Source organism: Octopus sinensis, linkage group LG5 (assembly GCF_006345805.1).
Source record: "Octopus sinensis linkage group LG5, ASM634580v1, whole genome shotgun sequence".
Classification (NCBI taxonomy): domain Eukaryota; kingdom Metazoa; phylum Mollusca; class Cephalopoda; order Octopoda; family Octopodidae; genus Octopus; species Octopus sinensis.
Genome location: NC_043001.1, coordinates 122,166,341 through 122,180,894, shown reverse-complemented (window position 1 = coordinate 122,180,894; position 14,554 = coordinate 122,166,341). Strand labels below are relative to the sequence as shown.

Here is a 14,554-nt window from a genome sequence, read left to right as displayed (position 1 = left end):
AAAATTTCAAATGATTATGATGTGGCTTAAACTTCAAGTCAGCATTGATTGAACAGCGCTCCAGCCATGATCATTTTGTCTTTCATCCAGACATAAAAAAATCTCAGATTCCACTGAGATCGACTTTGCCTTTCATCCCCTCGGGGTCCATAAAATAAGTACCAGTTGAGCACTGGGGTAGATTTAATCCACTTAAACCCTCCCCCGAAATTGCTGGCATTGTGCCAAAATCTGAAACCAATCTTACATTGTAGTGATTAAGATTCAAAATGCTGAAATTATATTTACAGGTCATCATGAAGTAAAGAAGGGTACTCCTATCTCAATAGTGATTTCTTCTCTACATAGAGATCCCCAAAACTTTCCAGACCCAGACACATTCGATCCTGATAGATTTCTTCTAGAAGATACCGACAGGTCACCGCATGCCTTTATACCATTCTCAGCAGGGCCTCGTAACTGCATAGGTAAGTTCTGTTGTTGCCGTTTTTGTTATTGTTGTTGTTATTGTTGTTGTTGTTGTTGTTGTTGTTGTTGTTGTTGTTGTTTGATAGGGATTTGGTGGAAGTGCTTTAAAAACTCCTTTTAAAAAAAAAAAATATTTCTCTTTTTAGTGAGTCAATTTTCAGAAAGATTTGCGGACTGCAACTTGCTATCTTCAAATCGGTTTCCTTGCCTATTCTCACCTTTGGTCACGAATGTTGGTAGTGACTGAAAGAATACGATCGTAAATATAAGCAACAAAAATGAGTTTCCTTTGTAGGATACTCAACAGGATGCGTAGCTCAAAGATCAGGGTGTCTAATGTACATAGTACTCTTTCTCTTTTACTCTTTTACTTGTTTCAGTCATTTGACTGTGGCCATGCTGGAGCACCACCTTTAGTCGAGCAAATCGACCCCAGGACTTATTCTTTGTAAGCCTAGTACTTATTCTATCGGTCTCTTTTGCCGAATCGATAAGTTACGGGGACGTAAACACACCAGCATCGGTTGTCAAGCGATGCTGGGAGGACAAACACAGACACACAAACATATGCACACACACACACACACACACATATATATATATATATATATATATATATATATATATATATATATATATATACATACATACGACGGGTTTCTTTCAGTTTCCGTCTACCAAATCCACTCACTAGGCTTTGGTCGGCCCGAGGCTATAGTAGAAGACACTTGCCCAAGGTGCCACGCAGTGAGACTGAACCCGGAACCATGTGGTTGGTAAACAAGCTACTTACCACACAGCCACTCCTACGCCTATATAGTGATTATATTTTTCTGTGTTCTATTTTACATTGAATAATTTACTATCAGAAAGTCGGAAGATTTCGTCTGCATACCTTTGCTTCCCTTTTCAGTCTAAGTTCCTATTCCACCGGAAGTCACAGGTACTAGGATCAACCGTGCCTTCCTAATGGTGTGTAGAGCCTCTGCCAGTTATAAATCATTGCATTCTTTACTTTCTGTTAAATATTTCCGTTTCAACTTATTTCTTTATCTCGCCTTGTATGAACGGTGAAGATAATTTTACAAAAGCTAAATTTTACGAATGTGACAAGTCTATTTATTATTATTAATATCAATATACACTCCAGACAATTTTTGTTTACACATCCGAAGAATTCAAAGAGTAACTCATAACTAAATGTTGTCACAGACGTTAGGTACTGATCGTTTGGTTAACCATTAGCTGGAACTTAACAATTACAACAACAACAACACTATCTTCTTTACTTCCTTCGTATACATGTAAAGGGAGAAGTTGTGATCATAATGTGAAGTCGCGTGGCTTAGTGGTTAGGGCATTCGATTGTAAAGCGACGTATTGTGTCCTTGAGCAAGGCACTTTAATTCACGTTGCTCCAGTTCACTCAGCTGGCAAAAATAAGTTATACCTGTATTTCAAAGGGCCAGCCTTATCACACTCTGTATCTCGCTGAATTTCTTTGTGAACTACGTTAAGGATACACGTGTCGGTGGATTGCTCAGCCACTTGCACGTTGATTTCAAGAGCAAGCTATTCTGTTGATCGTATCAGCTGGGACCCTCGTCGTCGTAACCGTCGGAGTGCTCCTTTATCGTCATAATAAATTTTATTCAATTTATTGTGTAAATATTATAAGAATATATACTCTTTTTACTCTTTTACTCTTTTACTTGTTTCAGTCATTTGACTGTGGCCATGCTGGAGCACTGCCTTTAGTCGAGCAAATCGACCCCAAGATTTATTCTTTGTAAGCCTATTACTTACTCTATCGCTAAGTTACGGGAATGTAAGCACACCAGCATCGGTTATCAAGCGATGTTGGGGGGGGGGGGTAAACACAAACACATACACACACACATATATACAATGGGCTTCTTTCACTTGCCCAAGGTGCCACGTAGTGGGACTGAACCCGAAACCATGTGGTTGGTAAGCAAGCTACTTACCACACAACCACTCCTGCGCCTATATATGCAAATATGTTTCTCTTTTATTCTGCTTCAGCAATGTAAATATCATTCATTCATGTATTTGCGATATTTTGCATTTAAAAAATGTGATTGATCTAACAAGCTACTCTAATTATTTTAATTTTTTTCCTGTGACTCAATGAATTCAAAAGTACTTTCAAAATATCTATTCTCTGTGATTTCAGGTCAGAAATTCGCTATGTTAGAGGAGAAAGTCGTAATATCACGAATCATCCACAAATTTAATCTTGAAACGACACAGACAATAGAAGAGCTTGAGCCATCTTTTGACTTGGTACTCAATCCTTCCAATGGCATTCGTATCAAACTTAGCCATCGATAACTGCTGTAATCATAGCAACCCAGATGTAATACTAAAACGTCTTCAGGTGTTATTTTCATCAAGAAATATTTTCTCCAATTTTATATTATTTAGAATCGTTAAACCGTCGGAAAACGTTTTGTGTTATTTGTTCCAGATCTTTACATTCTGAGCTCAAATCCCGTGCAAATCGACATTACTTCTCGTCACACGTATGTCGATAAAATAACTGCCAATCAATTACTGGAATCAATTGCATAGAATATGCACTTCCCCTCAAAATTTATGGCAATATTATTTAGAAACTACCCCAAAATGAATAACCAAAACTTAGAAGGTGTGACTTTCAATATTCAATAAGATATCCAGTGAGGCATTTAATATCATATATACATACAACATATATATATATATATATATATATATATGTTGTGGCGGTGGTGGTGGTGGTGAAGGTGGCCGTGGTAAGTGAATAGAGAAAGGTGTATCTATTTTTGATTGAACTTAGTGTTTTTTTTATATCACCTATCACTTAACGCATGCACATAAGAGCAATTCCGTGATATATTCACACTTATTTACGTGGCAGATATATGAAATTTAACTAAAGGTTGTATCATATGTACGGCGATATTTTCTTTTTGTTTTGTTTTTGGGGGAAATGTAAAAATAAGAACGAATATTCATTTTATGAGTGCTATGCATTAAGTCTATAAAATTGTACATAAAGTATATAAAGTGTCTATATCATCGTATTCCGATTTCTTTCACTTTTCAATGACTTACAGATGAGCGACTGTCTTTTGATACAGACGCAGCACAGGCTGCGCTTTCAGGTTTCTTTGCCTTTCATCCTTTCGCAAACGCTAGTGTTACGGGGACGTAAACACACCAACATCTGTTGTCAAGCGATGGTGGAGGGACAAACACAAATACACTTGCACGCACACGCACACACACACATATATATACGACGGGCTTCTTTCAGTTTCCGTCTGCCAAATTTACACAAACAGCTTTGGTGTACTCGAGGCTATAGTAGAAGACACTTGCCTAAGGTGCCACGCAGTGGAACTGAACCCAGAACCGTGTGGTTCGGAACCAAGCTTCTTTATTTTATGAATTGGCCATAAAGGCCTTACACAGAGGGGACAGCACAAGGTGGGGACAAAAACAAAACGAATGGAATGAATGAATTTATACAATGAAGGATGAAATGAAGTCGCTCGGCCCCACCTCCGAGTGACCTCATAGAACCTCTAGCAACACCATTTATATTACTCTTTACAACAGCCAATTTGATACACAATTTGAACACAATTATTTACACAATAATTAATCCAGGTCTTTTTCCAAAATGTCTACATTATATTTTTTTAATGTCCAAGTATCTGATTTTTTTCGGCATTGTGCTGGCGTCCACTTTTTTTGGACCACCACTCACTGTCACAGTTTTCCATATACCCATGCACGTTCCACAGGTTATCCACGTCCGTCAGCATACAATAATCATTCTCGGGAAGACCCCTTACACCTGCTATATCCACCTTGACTATTCCGTCCCACGAATTTACTTCGTTATACAGTTCCTGAATCTGTCCAATGTACATTAATACGATTTTTTCATTACAAGTCGGGTGGGTAGTTTTGAGGCTCTTGTGTGTTTGCAATTGCTTTTTTTTTTGTCAGACTGGGCATGGGGAGGGTTTGTGTCTGTAGGGAGTGGTTGGAGTAGAGTGGGTGTGTATGAGGGCTGGATGGTTGTGGGTTGAGGTAATTTTTTTACCATGTGTGTCTTTTTCCTCCTCTTCCTGCTCTTCTTCTCCACCATTTCCCAACTGGTGTTCGATTCTTCCTCCTTTTCGACGCTGGTACCTGTCTTTTTTCTGTGGTTCCACCTCACTTTCTTCTTCCTCCTCAGGACGTGTAACACCAACCACTTTTTCCCTCTGTCTCTCCTTGTCCTTTTCTAGTGGTGGAAGGCATCCTTTCAGGCCACATTTATAACATTGCGGGATTCTCCCTTCCACTTTGACCTTTAAAGTCGACTCTCCCACTGTGATACTTTCGACCCCGCGACCTGTGCCACCATTTCATGGGTTTCTTATTTCCAGTGCCTATGGAGCGTTCTGGTGGCCTGCAGGACCACTACATTCTCCTCCATGCCCAGCAATATGGTAGCCACCAGCCAGGCCACATTTACTTCCGGTGGTATGTCCTCCACCTGAACCCTGATTGTACGTCCCCTGTGGTACATGGGTAGCAGTACTACCTCATCCGCTTTCAACGGTGTGGCTGAGTACAATTTAGCAGTTGCTATCTCCTTAAACTACACCTCCACCGTTCCATATTTTTGACCTCTGGCAAGGTATGCTATCTCCTACCAGACTGACCTCAGAGCCTTTTCCACCTGTGCCTCCGACACCACTTCAATTTTCCTAGTTGCTGTGACGTAATATCTGTATACAATTGTTCTTTCTTCCTTGTCCTTTGATACATTTTGGGGGTGGAACACCTTCACATCGTTCCCCACCCCCTTTCAAGCATTTCCTTCAACTCACTCAAATCTTCCTGATTATATTCTTTAATTTTTTTCTATGGCCGCCGCTGCATAGTTCTTCTTTATTTCCTTATCCATCTTATTAACCAATTCCTCCTCAGACGAATCACCTTCTGGGGAAGAACCCCTCAAATTCTCCCAACTTTTCGTTCGACGCACCTCCATCACAACAGGAAAAACGTCGCACAGTAAAAAAAAACACGTCCGTTTCACTCAAAGTCAACAAACCAAATGAATCATGGGTAACCGGAAGCGAGCTTCTTGTTTGTTCCTTCTCGATCCACGCCTGGCTCATAAAGGCCTGTTTCCCGGTTTCCTTGGCGTATAGATTCCCCACCTGGACGGGACGTCGGTCCGACGCAGGTGAGCTGCAAGATGCAGGAGGAAAGAGTGAGAGAAAGTTGTGGCGAAAGAATCAGCAGAAGTTCGCCATTACCTTCTGCTGGAGCCTCGTGGAGCTTAGGTGTTTCGCTCATTAACACACACATCGTCCGGTCTGAGATTCGAACTCGCGATCCCTCGACTGCGAGTCCGCTGCTCTAGCCACTAGGCCATGTGCGTCCACAAGCGAGCTTCTTGCAACACAACAACCCCTGTCGAAATTCTGTTTAATAATAAATCAAAGTCAATCTCTATTACACATCTTATCGCGCTCACTTACCTTCGTGAAGATTTACGTCAGTCTTCATGACATCCTAATAATAATGATAATCTTGACTACAATAAGCACAAGAGCCTGAAATTTGGGGTGGGGGGGAGTCGATTACATCGATCCCAGTACTTCACTGGTACTTAATTCATCGACCCCGAAAAGGTGAAAGGCAAAGTCGACCTCGGCAGAATTTGAACTCAGGACATGGCGACGGACGAAATACCGCTAAGCATCTCGTCCAGCGTGCTAAAGATTCTGCCAGCTCGCCGCCTTCATGATGATGATGATGATGATAATAATAATAATAATAATAATAATAATAATAATAATAATAATAATAATAATAATAACCTTCTAATCGAGGCTAATCGGAGACCAAATATTGTCGTGGTGGATTAAGGAAAAAAGTAAACCAAGCTCATAGATATTGCAATACCTGGAGATGCACGCATAAGTGACAAAGTACTAGAAAAGATTGAAAAGTACAGACTACTAAAACACGAAATTGCAAGAATGCGGACTATGGGGAGAGTGTCTGTCATTCCAGTATTTGTTGGGGTACTCGGAGCACAAGCAACGAAGTTGGAGAAATATGTCAATGAAATCGGAATTGACATGAGAGCAGAGCAAGCCCCAAAGACTGCTCTGCTGGGGACAGTTTGGATTTTGAGATTGGTACTTGGATGTTGAATGTCTCCCACGATAATTAAACAACCAAGTATCAAAGCTTATGATTTACGGAAAGAAACCCTGTAAGACCTCTGATAGCAAGCTGCTGTCCGCTTGCACAGAATCTACCAAAACAAGCAGAACGAACCTTCTGAGAAGTAAAACAACAACAACAATAGCAACCACAACAATAAATTTTCATAACGGCCAGTTACTATCCAGAGGAAAATCTCGGCAATCATCAGAAAAGCTCGAAAGTAATGGTATGCGTAGGCTTTTTTACTGACATACCTGGAAAATATGAAGGCCGACCTAAGCCAGGAGATCCAGCGAGCCATCACCAACCATCTATGCAAATCACAAGGACCACTCACCCATTACCAACTTCCCTTACCTCGACATTCCTGTTAAATGTACGTGGCATCAACCCATCAATTATTGCCCAAAAATGGAAGATCCCATATATAGAGAGTTGGCTTGCCGAAATGGCACATTGCTTCCCTTTCTTTATCCTTACCGAGACTCACCTGAACAACACCCATATGGACGCAGAGGTGAAAAAAAAGATTTCACCATTGTTCGTGCGGATCGCACAGACCGAAATAAGGGAGGGACAGCCATCTTTATCCATGACTCCTTTTCACTTGATGCCAAGGACACATTTTCCAATGGCTACTGTGAATCGGTATCAGTATACAACAAAGCCAAGGACATAACCATTGTTGGTCTTTACAGGCCTCCCCAGGCACCTCTAAAGTACTTTGAAGAGTGCCTTAGCAAAGTCAAGTCCTTCCTTCGGAAGTACCACTCCGGAAACATAATAGTGTGATGGGTGATTTTAACCTCCCTCATGTGAACTGGCCCACAAATACCGAAGTTAGGCAAGTGCTCTACATCAGATAGGGCAGCAGCAGAACTGCTCTTTAATCTGATGGATGAGTATTCCTGACTCAGCTAGTGCTTGAACCAACGAGACAGAATAAAACGATCTTGGATCTGGTACTGACCAATCACTCTAGCTACGTTCACAGCATTTCAGTCGAAAAAACTCTCCTCTCAGACCACGACATGGTACTCTGCAATCTTAATTCCCGACGTATAAAAACCAAACCAGCCAATCCCACTCCATGGCACCCATTTGACAACATAAATTTCCACAAAGCGGACTGGGGAACAATCAGAAAGGATCTGTCTTCCATCGACTGGTCTTTTACTCTCAATTCCCCTCATATTGAGACCGCGTGGCAGCACTTTGAAACCATTGTCACCGACACATGCTCTAAACACGCTCCCAAGAAATCTACTAACACAAACAGAAACCGGCTCCCTAAAAAAAAAAAAACACTCATCAGGCGCATCAAAAGACTCAACAAAAAAAATCAACCAATTAAAATATTCCCACACGCAACATCCACATTCAACAACAATGAAAAGACTAGAGCTGGAAAAACTTCATCTGCAGACTAACATGAAAACCTCCATTGAAAATCAAAGAGCTGTGGAGGAACAATGGGTAATCAAAAACATCAAACAGAACCCAAAAGTGTTCTATTCTTATGCAAATAAGCATAGAACCACTGTCTCACCTATTGGGCCATTGATTGATGAAAACGGCATTCCCCAACACGATGCTAAAGAAATGGCAGAAATACTGCAGAAACATATTGCTCTGTCTTCAGTGTTCCCACTGATATTGATGTGAGGGAAACGAACGAAGCTGACTCCCAACACAAAATCGCAGACATAACCTTCACTGCCACCGACATCGTAGCAGCAATAAATGAGGTCAAACATTACTCCGCTGTAGGCCCTGATAGATTTCCCGCCAGTCTCCTGAAGGAATGTAGATATCAACTTGCATTCCCTCTGACCAACCTCTGGGAGAAACTCGTTAGACGCAGGTTATATACCGAAAAAGTTTCTATCCCAGTCGGTCATCCCGGTTTTCAAACAGGGAAACAGATCCCTCGCAGTCAACTATCGCCCAATCTCACTCACCTCCCACATCATTAAAGTGTTGAAAGAGTGTTAAGATCAAGGATAGCTGACTTCCTGGAGACCCACAAACTCCTAAATTCAAATCAACATGGCTTTCGCTGTGGCAGGGACTGTCTAACACAGCTCTTACACCACATTGAAGATGTACTCAAAGCCTTGGGAACAGGTTCGAACTCTGACGTCATATACCTTGACTTCAGTAAAGCGTTCGACAGGGTAGACCATAACATCCTACTCTCAAAATTGGCAAATGTGGAATCCGTGGAAAAGTTCTACACTGGATTCAGTATTTCCTAGCGAATAGAACACACAACATGTTGTAGTTGATGGAGTCCACTCAAACCCAGCAAAAGTCACCAGCGGTGTTCCCCAGGGAACTGTTTGGGTCCGCTACTCTTCATAATTTATGTAAACGACCTTTCCAGTGTCGTACATCACTGCAAAGTGAAAATATTCGCTGATGACACTAAGCTCCAGCAAATCGTCAATGAAGAAGCAGACCGAACTCAACTCCAGTCTGACCTATATGCTGTGAGTCAATGAGCAGACAGAAACAAAATGCAACTGAATGAGGGAAAATTTGAGCTGATGCATTTTGGAAGAAATTCCTCACTAAAACAACCATACTCTCTTCCTTCAGGGGAACTGCTCACAGCCTCTAACAATATCAGAGACTTGGGTGTAATTGTTGATGACGATCTCAGTTGGAGTGCACACATCAACAAGAAGGTCGATACAGCTCGTAGGATGAGTTCCTGGATCTTAAGAACTTTCCGGTCCAGAGAGCAAGGTGTCATCATACCACTTTTTTCATCCTTTGTACGGCCACACCTTGAATACTGCTGCCCACTGTGGTCTCCTCACACAAGACAAAACATCTCCAGAATTGAGTCACCCCAGAGGGCTCTTACTAAACAAATTGAAGGCATGGCTGCTCTCGACTATTGGGATCGCCTTAAAGCCTTGAAACTTTACTCCCTCCAGCGTCGCCGTGAGCGGTACATCATTTGTACGATGTGGAAAATATACCGCCAACTTTGCCCAAACGACCTAAACATTAGCTTCAAGGTTCATCCGAGACTTGGACCACGGGCTATACGTCCCCTGCCAAATTCAAGATCACAACATACATGTACACTGCAACATAATTTCTTTTCCTCAACAGGCCCTGCCCTATTTAACATTGTCCCGAGGGAGATCAAAGAGGAAAAGGATCCCATCAACTTCAAACAGAGTCTGGATAGATTCCTTCAAAGAATACCAGACAAGCCACCCATAATTGGATACAACTCACCCAACAAGAACTCACTACTTGAACAAACAGGATTCGAATAATCCTATCAGGTGGTGCTATTAAGTTAGACATGGCCTGGACCAATCTCTGGTCGAAACATATCTAAGTTTTATCTAAGTTTTATGTACGTGGAGGGCTGAAGGTATTTCGTTCGGTTCACGAAACTTAAGACACTTGTAAAAGCAACCTGAACAAAATCGCCCGGACCAAAATCCATGTATATGTGTGTGTGTGCATATGTCATAGTTGGGTATGACATCAAACTAATGTCATACCTAACTTAAATTAATCCTGAGATTTCGGTTACGAGAAAACCCATAGGCTTGCTCTAATGCTTATATTTATGATGTGTTCGACCACATCATGAACATGAGCAAATTTACACTTATGGAGGAAGGAAGAAGAAACCTCCCTTTTATAATGTATGTAGGTACACAAGTGAAGAAAGCTCTTTAGTATGATCTTTTTCTCAGCCAGACAGAGCCTGCAACTCCTACTGCCATTTAAGTAAAGATTACACTTTTTAAGTAGCCTCCACTTGATGTCGTAATGCCTAACGCTTTCCTTCAATGTCCATATATACCTCACTATTGATGAGATATTTAGCATCTCTTGTATTTAAAGGAGGACTTGTGGCTATTGAATCTAGTTCTGAAGAGACCCTATGTTACACCAAATATTTCTTCATCCGAAACTGCAGCTGCACAGATAGGTCTGTATGTCAATGCTGGTAAAACTGAATATAGGAACTATAGCGTAACAATGTGATAGCTGTGCTCTGAATGAGGTCAATCTGTAGATGGTTGATGACTTCATCTATCTAGGAAGTGACATTGCTTTAAAAGAAAAAGATGCCCAGATAGGGATTTCAGAAGCATGGAATACCCTAGACAGGCTGAAGCAGGGTTTCTTCAAAGCAATCGATGAATCAGTACTTCACTATGGCTCTTCAGTATGGATATTGAACAGGACACTTGAAAAGAAGCTTAGCGGTACACAGGGTACATAATCTAGAATACTTTGCGCAATTCTAAGTTTTTCTTGGCTGCAACACCTTAAAAATTCCGTCTTATTGTCTTGAAAAAAAATGAAATATATATTTGACAAATTTTGTCTTATTATCCTGCTGTTGTATGTTCTAAACGCAATCTGATATCAGACAAGTGTTCGAATATGAAATTACAAGTTCAAATGGGCTACAAAATTAATTTGTGAAATTAATATAATTAAGTCAATATTAAGTACCCCCCGTGAAACTATCTTGCTGCGTTTAATAGAAATCTATTATTGAGCCTTTTCCGGCATGCTCAATGGCAAGTACTAACGATGTTAAATATTTCTCAACCCAAACTGATAAATCCAAATGGTTCTTGTCAATCGGTTGTCTAAACACACCGTACATCAGTGGAGTTACTAGAGTGTGTGCCACCCACCTCGTGCCTCCACAAGCCTTTACAAGTACCAACCTCATAAGCCTCCACAAGTACCAACCTCATAAGCCTCCACAAGCCTTTACAAGTACCAACCTCATAAGCCTCCACAAGTACCAACCTCATAAGCCTCCACAAGTACCAACCTCATAAGCCTCCACAAGTACCAACCTCATAAGCCTCCACAAAAAAGCGGCGCCCGGGCCAGGTTTCCCCTCACACTCATTCGACTTCTAGCTACGATACTGTCGTGAACCAAATTGGCAAGTACACCAGAGACTTCAAGTAAACTCATTTGTATTGTCATAATCTTGACTTTATTGTTTCAGTCAATAGAGGCACAGTTAACGAACAAAACCCCTCTAGCTTCTATTACTCTAAGGAATTTTAGTTTTTCCCATCAGAAGCGTTATTTTCTATCAATTTCGTCCACTGCTTCTGGTTGCATTCTTTATGACTAGCATTTCAATTGTGCAAATTCTTTTCCCTGTTCAAAGCATAATGAAAATTCAAGGCTACGAATTAGATATAAAGAAAATGAATTTCTAACAGAAATATTTTGTAATTGGCAAAAAATCACCGGCACTTTGTGGGCATTGAAGTATCTCCAGTATTGCCTGAAATATGATAATATTGTTACTTGCTTTCTCGTTTCAGATTCAACATACTTAGTTGTAGATTTGTTCAAAGGTCTCTTCACTGTAATCTGAAGAAAACTGAGGACATAGTCTTGTATTACTACTGACCTTCAGGAGAGAATCTCTCATGTGACAGGTGATAAACTGATGTCAAACCCTGTAGATAGGATTTCAGCTGTTGTATATAGAATATATATATATAAATTGGAGATAAAACCACTATTATGCAACTCAAAGAGTGATAGACATAAACCATACATACATACTACATACATACATACATACATACATACATACATACATACATACATACATATATATATATAAGTGTGTGTGTGTGTGTGTATACCAATTAAGGACTGAACACGAAAAGTGGACAGTCAACATGCTAGATATAGACGTCAAATCGCCATTCTCCACAAAAAGTCTATGTTCTCAGATCAAACTCAACACAAAACCAAAGCAATAAACAAGTGAAAAATATACGAAATAAATATTTACCCATGTACTAAATTTAGTTTCGGTTGTTATTTTCCGCAAGGAAAAGTGCAACCATCATCAGCATGGTCCCATATAAAATGCAATTTGCTATACTAAATGCCAACACGATACCGAATATCGCGTGCATGGAGTACGGCCTATTACATTTGAAATATATATTTCAAATGTCTCTACTTTTGGCGCGATGGGACCCGAGAAAACTAGCCTGCAGCTAATAGTTAGCAGCAGTTAATTTATCGGTTAGAGAACAAATATTTATATAAAATTAAATTTAGGGTAAAAATTGATATTTATCAATTAGAACCAGTGGTCTAGCATATTAAAGAAAGAATCCGAAGATTAAAATATTTATATATACCAATTAAGGACTGAACACGAAAAGTGGACAGTCAACATGCTAGATATAGACGTCAAATCGCCATTCTCCACAAAAAGTCTATGTTCTCAGATCAAACTCAACACAAAACCAAAGCAATAAACAAGTGAAAAATATACGAAATAAATATTTACCCATGTACTAAATTTAGTTTCGGTTGTTATTTTCCGCAAGGAAAAGTGCAACCATCATCAGCATGGTCCCATATAAAATGCAATTTGCTATACTAAATGCCAACACGATACCGAAATATCGCGTGCATGGAGTACGGTCTATTACATTTGAAATATATATTTCAAATGTCTCTACTTTTGGCGCGATGGGACCCGAGAAAACTAGCCTGCAGCTAATAGTTAGCAGCAGTTAATTTATCGGTTAGAGAACAAATATTTATATAAAATTAAATTTAGGGTAAAAATTATATATGTGTATATATATATATATATATATACATATATATATATATTATATATATATATATATATATATATATATATGCATAGCTTTTCGGGGAAAGGAAAATATATTTTGATATAAAGAAAAATGTTGTTACGTTTACGAATTTCTTTTGCAAGATTCCTGATATAAAATCGTGTGTTGAAACAGATATTGTTATATTTCGAGATGGTCATTTTTCTTGCCAAATACACACACTTGCTTTATATTCGTTCTTCGCTTATTTATTATTAGAATCTTTTTTCTCTTTGACGGCCACTTTTCAATTTCTTTAATTTTGTTTCAATTGATTTCATATTCGGTGTATTGGTGTGGTTTTGTATGGTAATCATTGACAGGAAATTCATTTTTGCCAGAAATCAATAAATAAAGAGTTAATAGCTTTTAAAGTTTGCAAATTTTGGGTAATTTTAGCCAGTCGAAAGCTACATACACATGGGTGCTTGTTTCCATAGTAACAAGCCAAGCTATTACCCACCAGCTTACCCACGTGGTCATTTTTAGCTTATTAAATACTTAAAACTCATGAAGTGTTCATAAGATGTGCTAAAAATAATAGCTAAATAGGCCTTAAATCACGCGCCATTTTTTTTCTTTTTTTTTTAGTATGATCGTGTTATTTATTTCCCGTGTGTAGAATACAATTTCGCAAAACTTTTCTGAAAATTCCAAAAACTAAAAAAGTTACGAGGAGTTATTTGGCGTGGCACCTTGGGCAACTGCCTTCTACTATAACCTCGGGACGACCAAAGCCTTGTGAGTGGATTTGGCAGACGGAAACTGAAAGAAGCCCGTCGTATATATATATATATGTGTGTGTGTGTGTGTGTGTGTGTGTGTGTGTCTGTGTGTGTATCTGTGTTTGTCCCCCCAACATCACTTGACAACCGACGCTGGTGTGTTTACGCCCCCATAACTTAGCGGTTCGGCGAAAGAGACCGATAAAATAAGTACTAGGCTTACAAAGAATAAGTCCTGGGGTCGATTTGCTCGACTAAAGGCGGTGCTCCAGCATGGCCACAGTCACATGACTGAAACAAGTAAAAGAGTAAAAAAGTACATAAAATAGAATTCCCTCAATATTTCATCTACTTACAGTTGACAACCTGTGCTGTCACGCACAAGATGACAGCTTCCAAATCTTGTTTTCTAACTGTGAAAAAATTATCAAACTTTAA

At 39.7% G+C, this 14,554-nt stretch overlaps 1 protein-coding gene and 1 long non-coding RNA gene across 3 annotated transcripts in view; one reads left to right on the top strand and one right to left on the bottom strand.

Annotated features, from left to right (window-relative positions):
* LOC115211833 (cytochrome P450 4V2) overlaps positions 1 to 2,940 on the top strand; it is a 31,678-nt gene extending 28,738 nt beyond the window's left edge. For both annotated transcript variants that reach the window (XM_029780545.2, XM_036503042.1), the window contains 2 exons: positions 291 to 467; positions 2,666 to 2,940. In XM_029780545.2, coding sequence (XP_029636405.2) covers positions 291 to 467; positions 2,666 to 2,823 — 335 coding nt within the window. In that variant the 3' untranslated portion in view covers positions 2,824 to 2,940. The remainder of the gene's footprint in view (positions 1 to 290; positions 468 to 2,665) is intronic.
* Positions 2,941 to 2,998: 58 nt separating this feature from the next.
* LOC118763427 lies at positions 2,999 to 14,063 on the bottom strand. Its single transcript, XR_004999187.1, has 3 exons — positions 14,053 to 14,063; positions 4,743 to 4,749; positions 2,999 to 3,131 (listed from the first exon to the last, which is right to left on the bottom strand). It is a non-coding gene; the product is annotated as an uncharacterized LOC118763427 (long non-coding RNA).
* Positions 14,064 to 14,554: the final 491 nt, after the last annotated feature.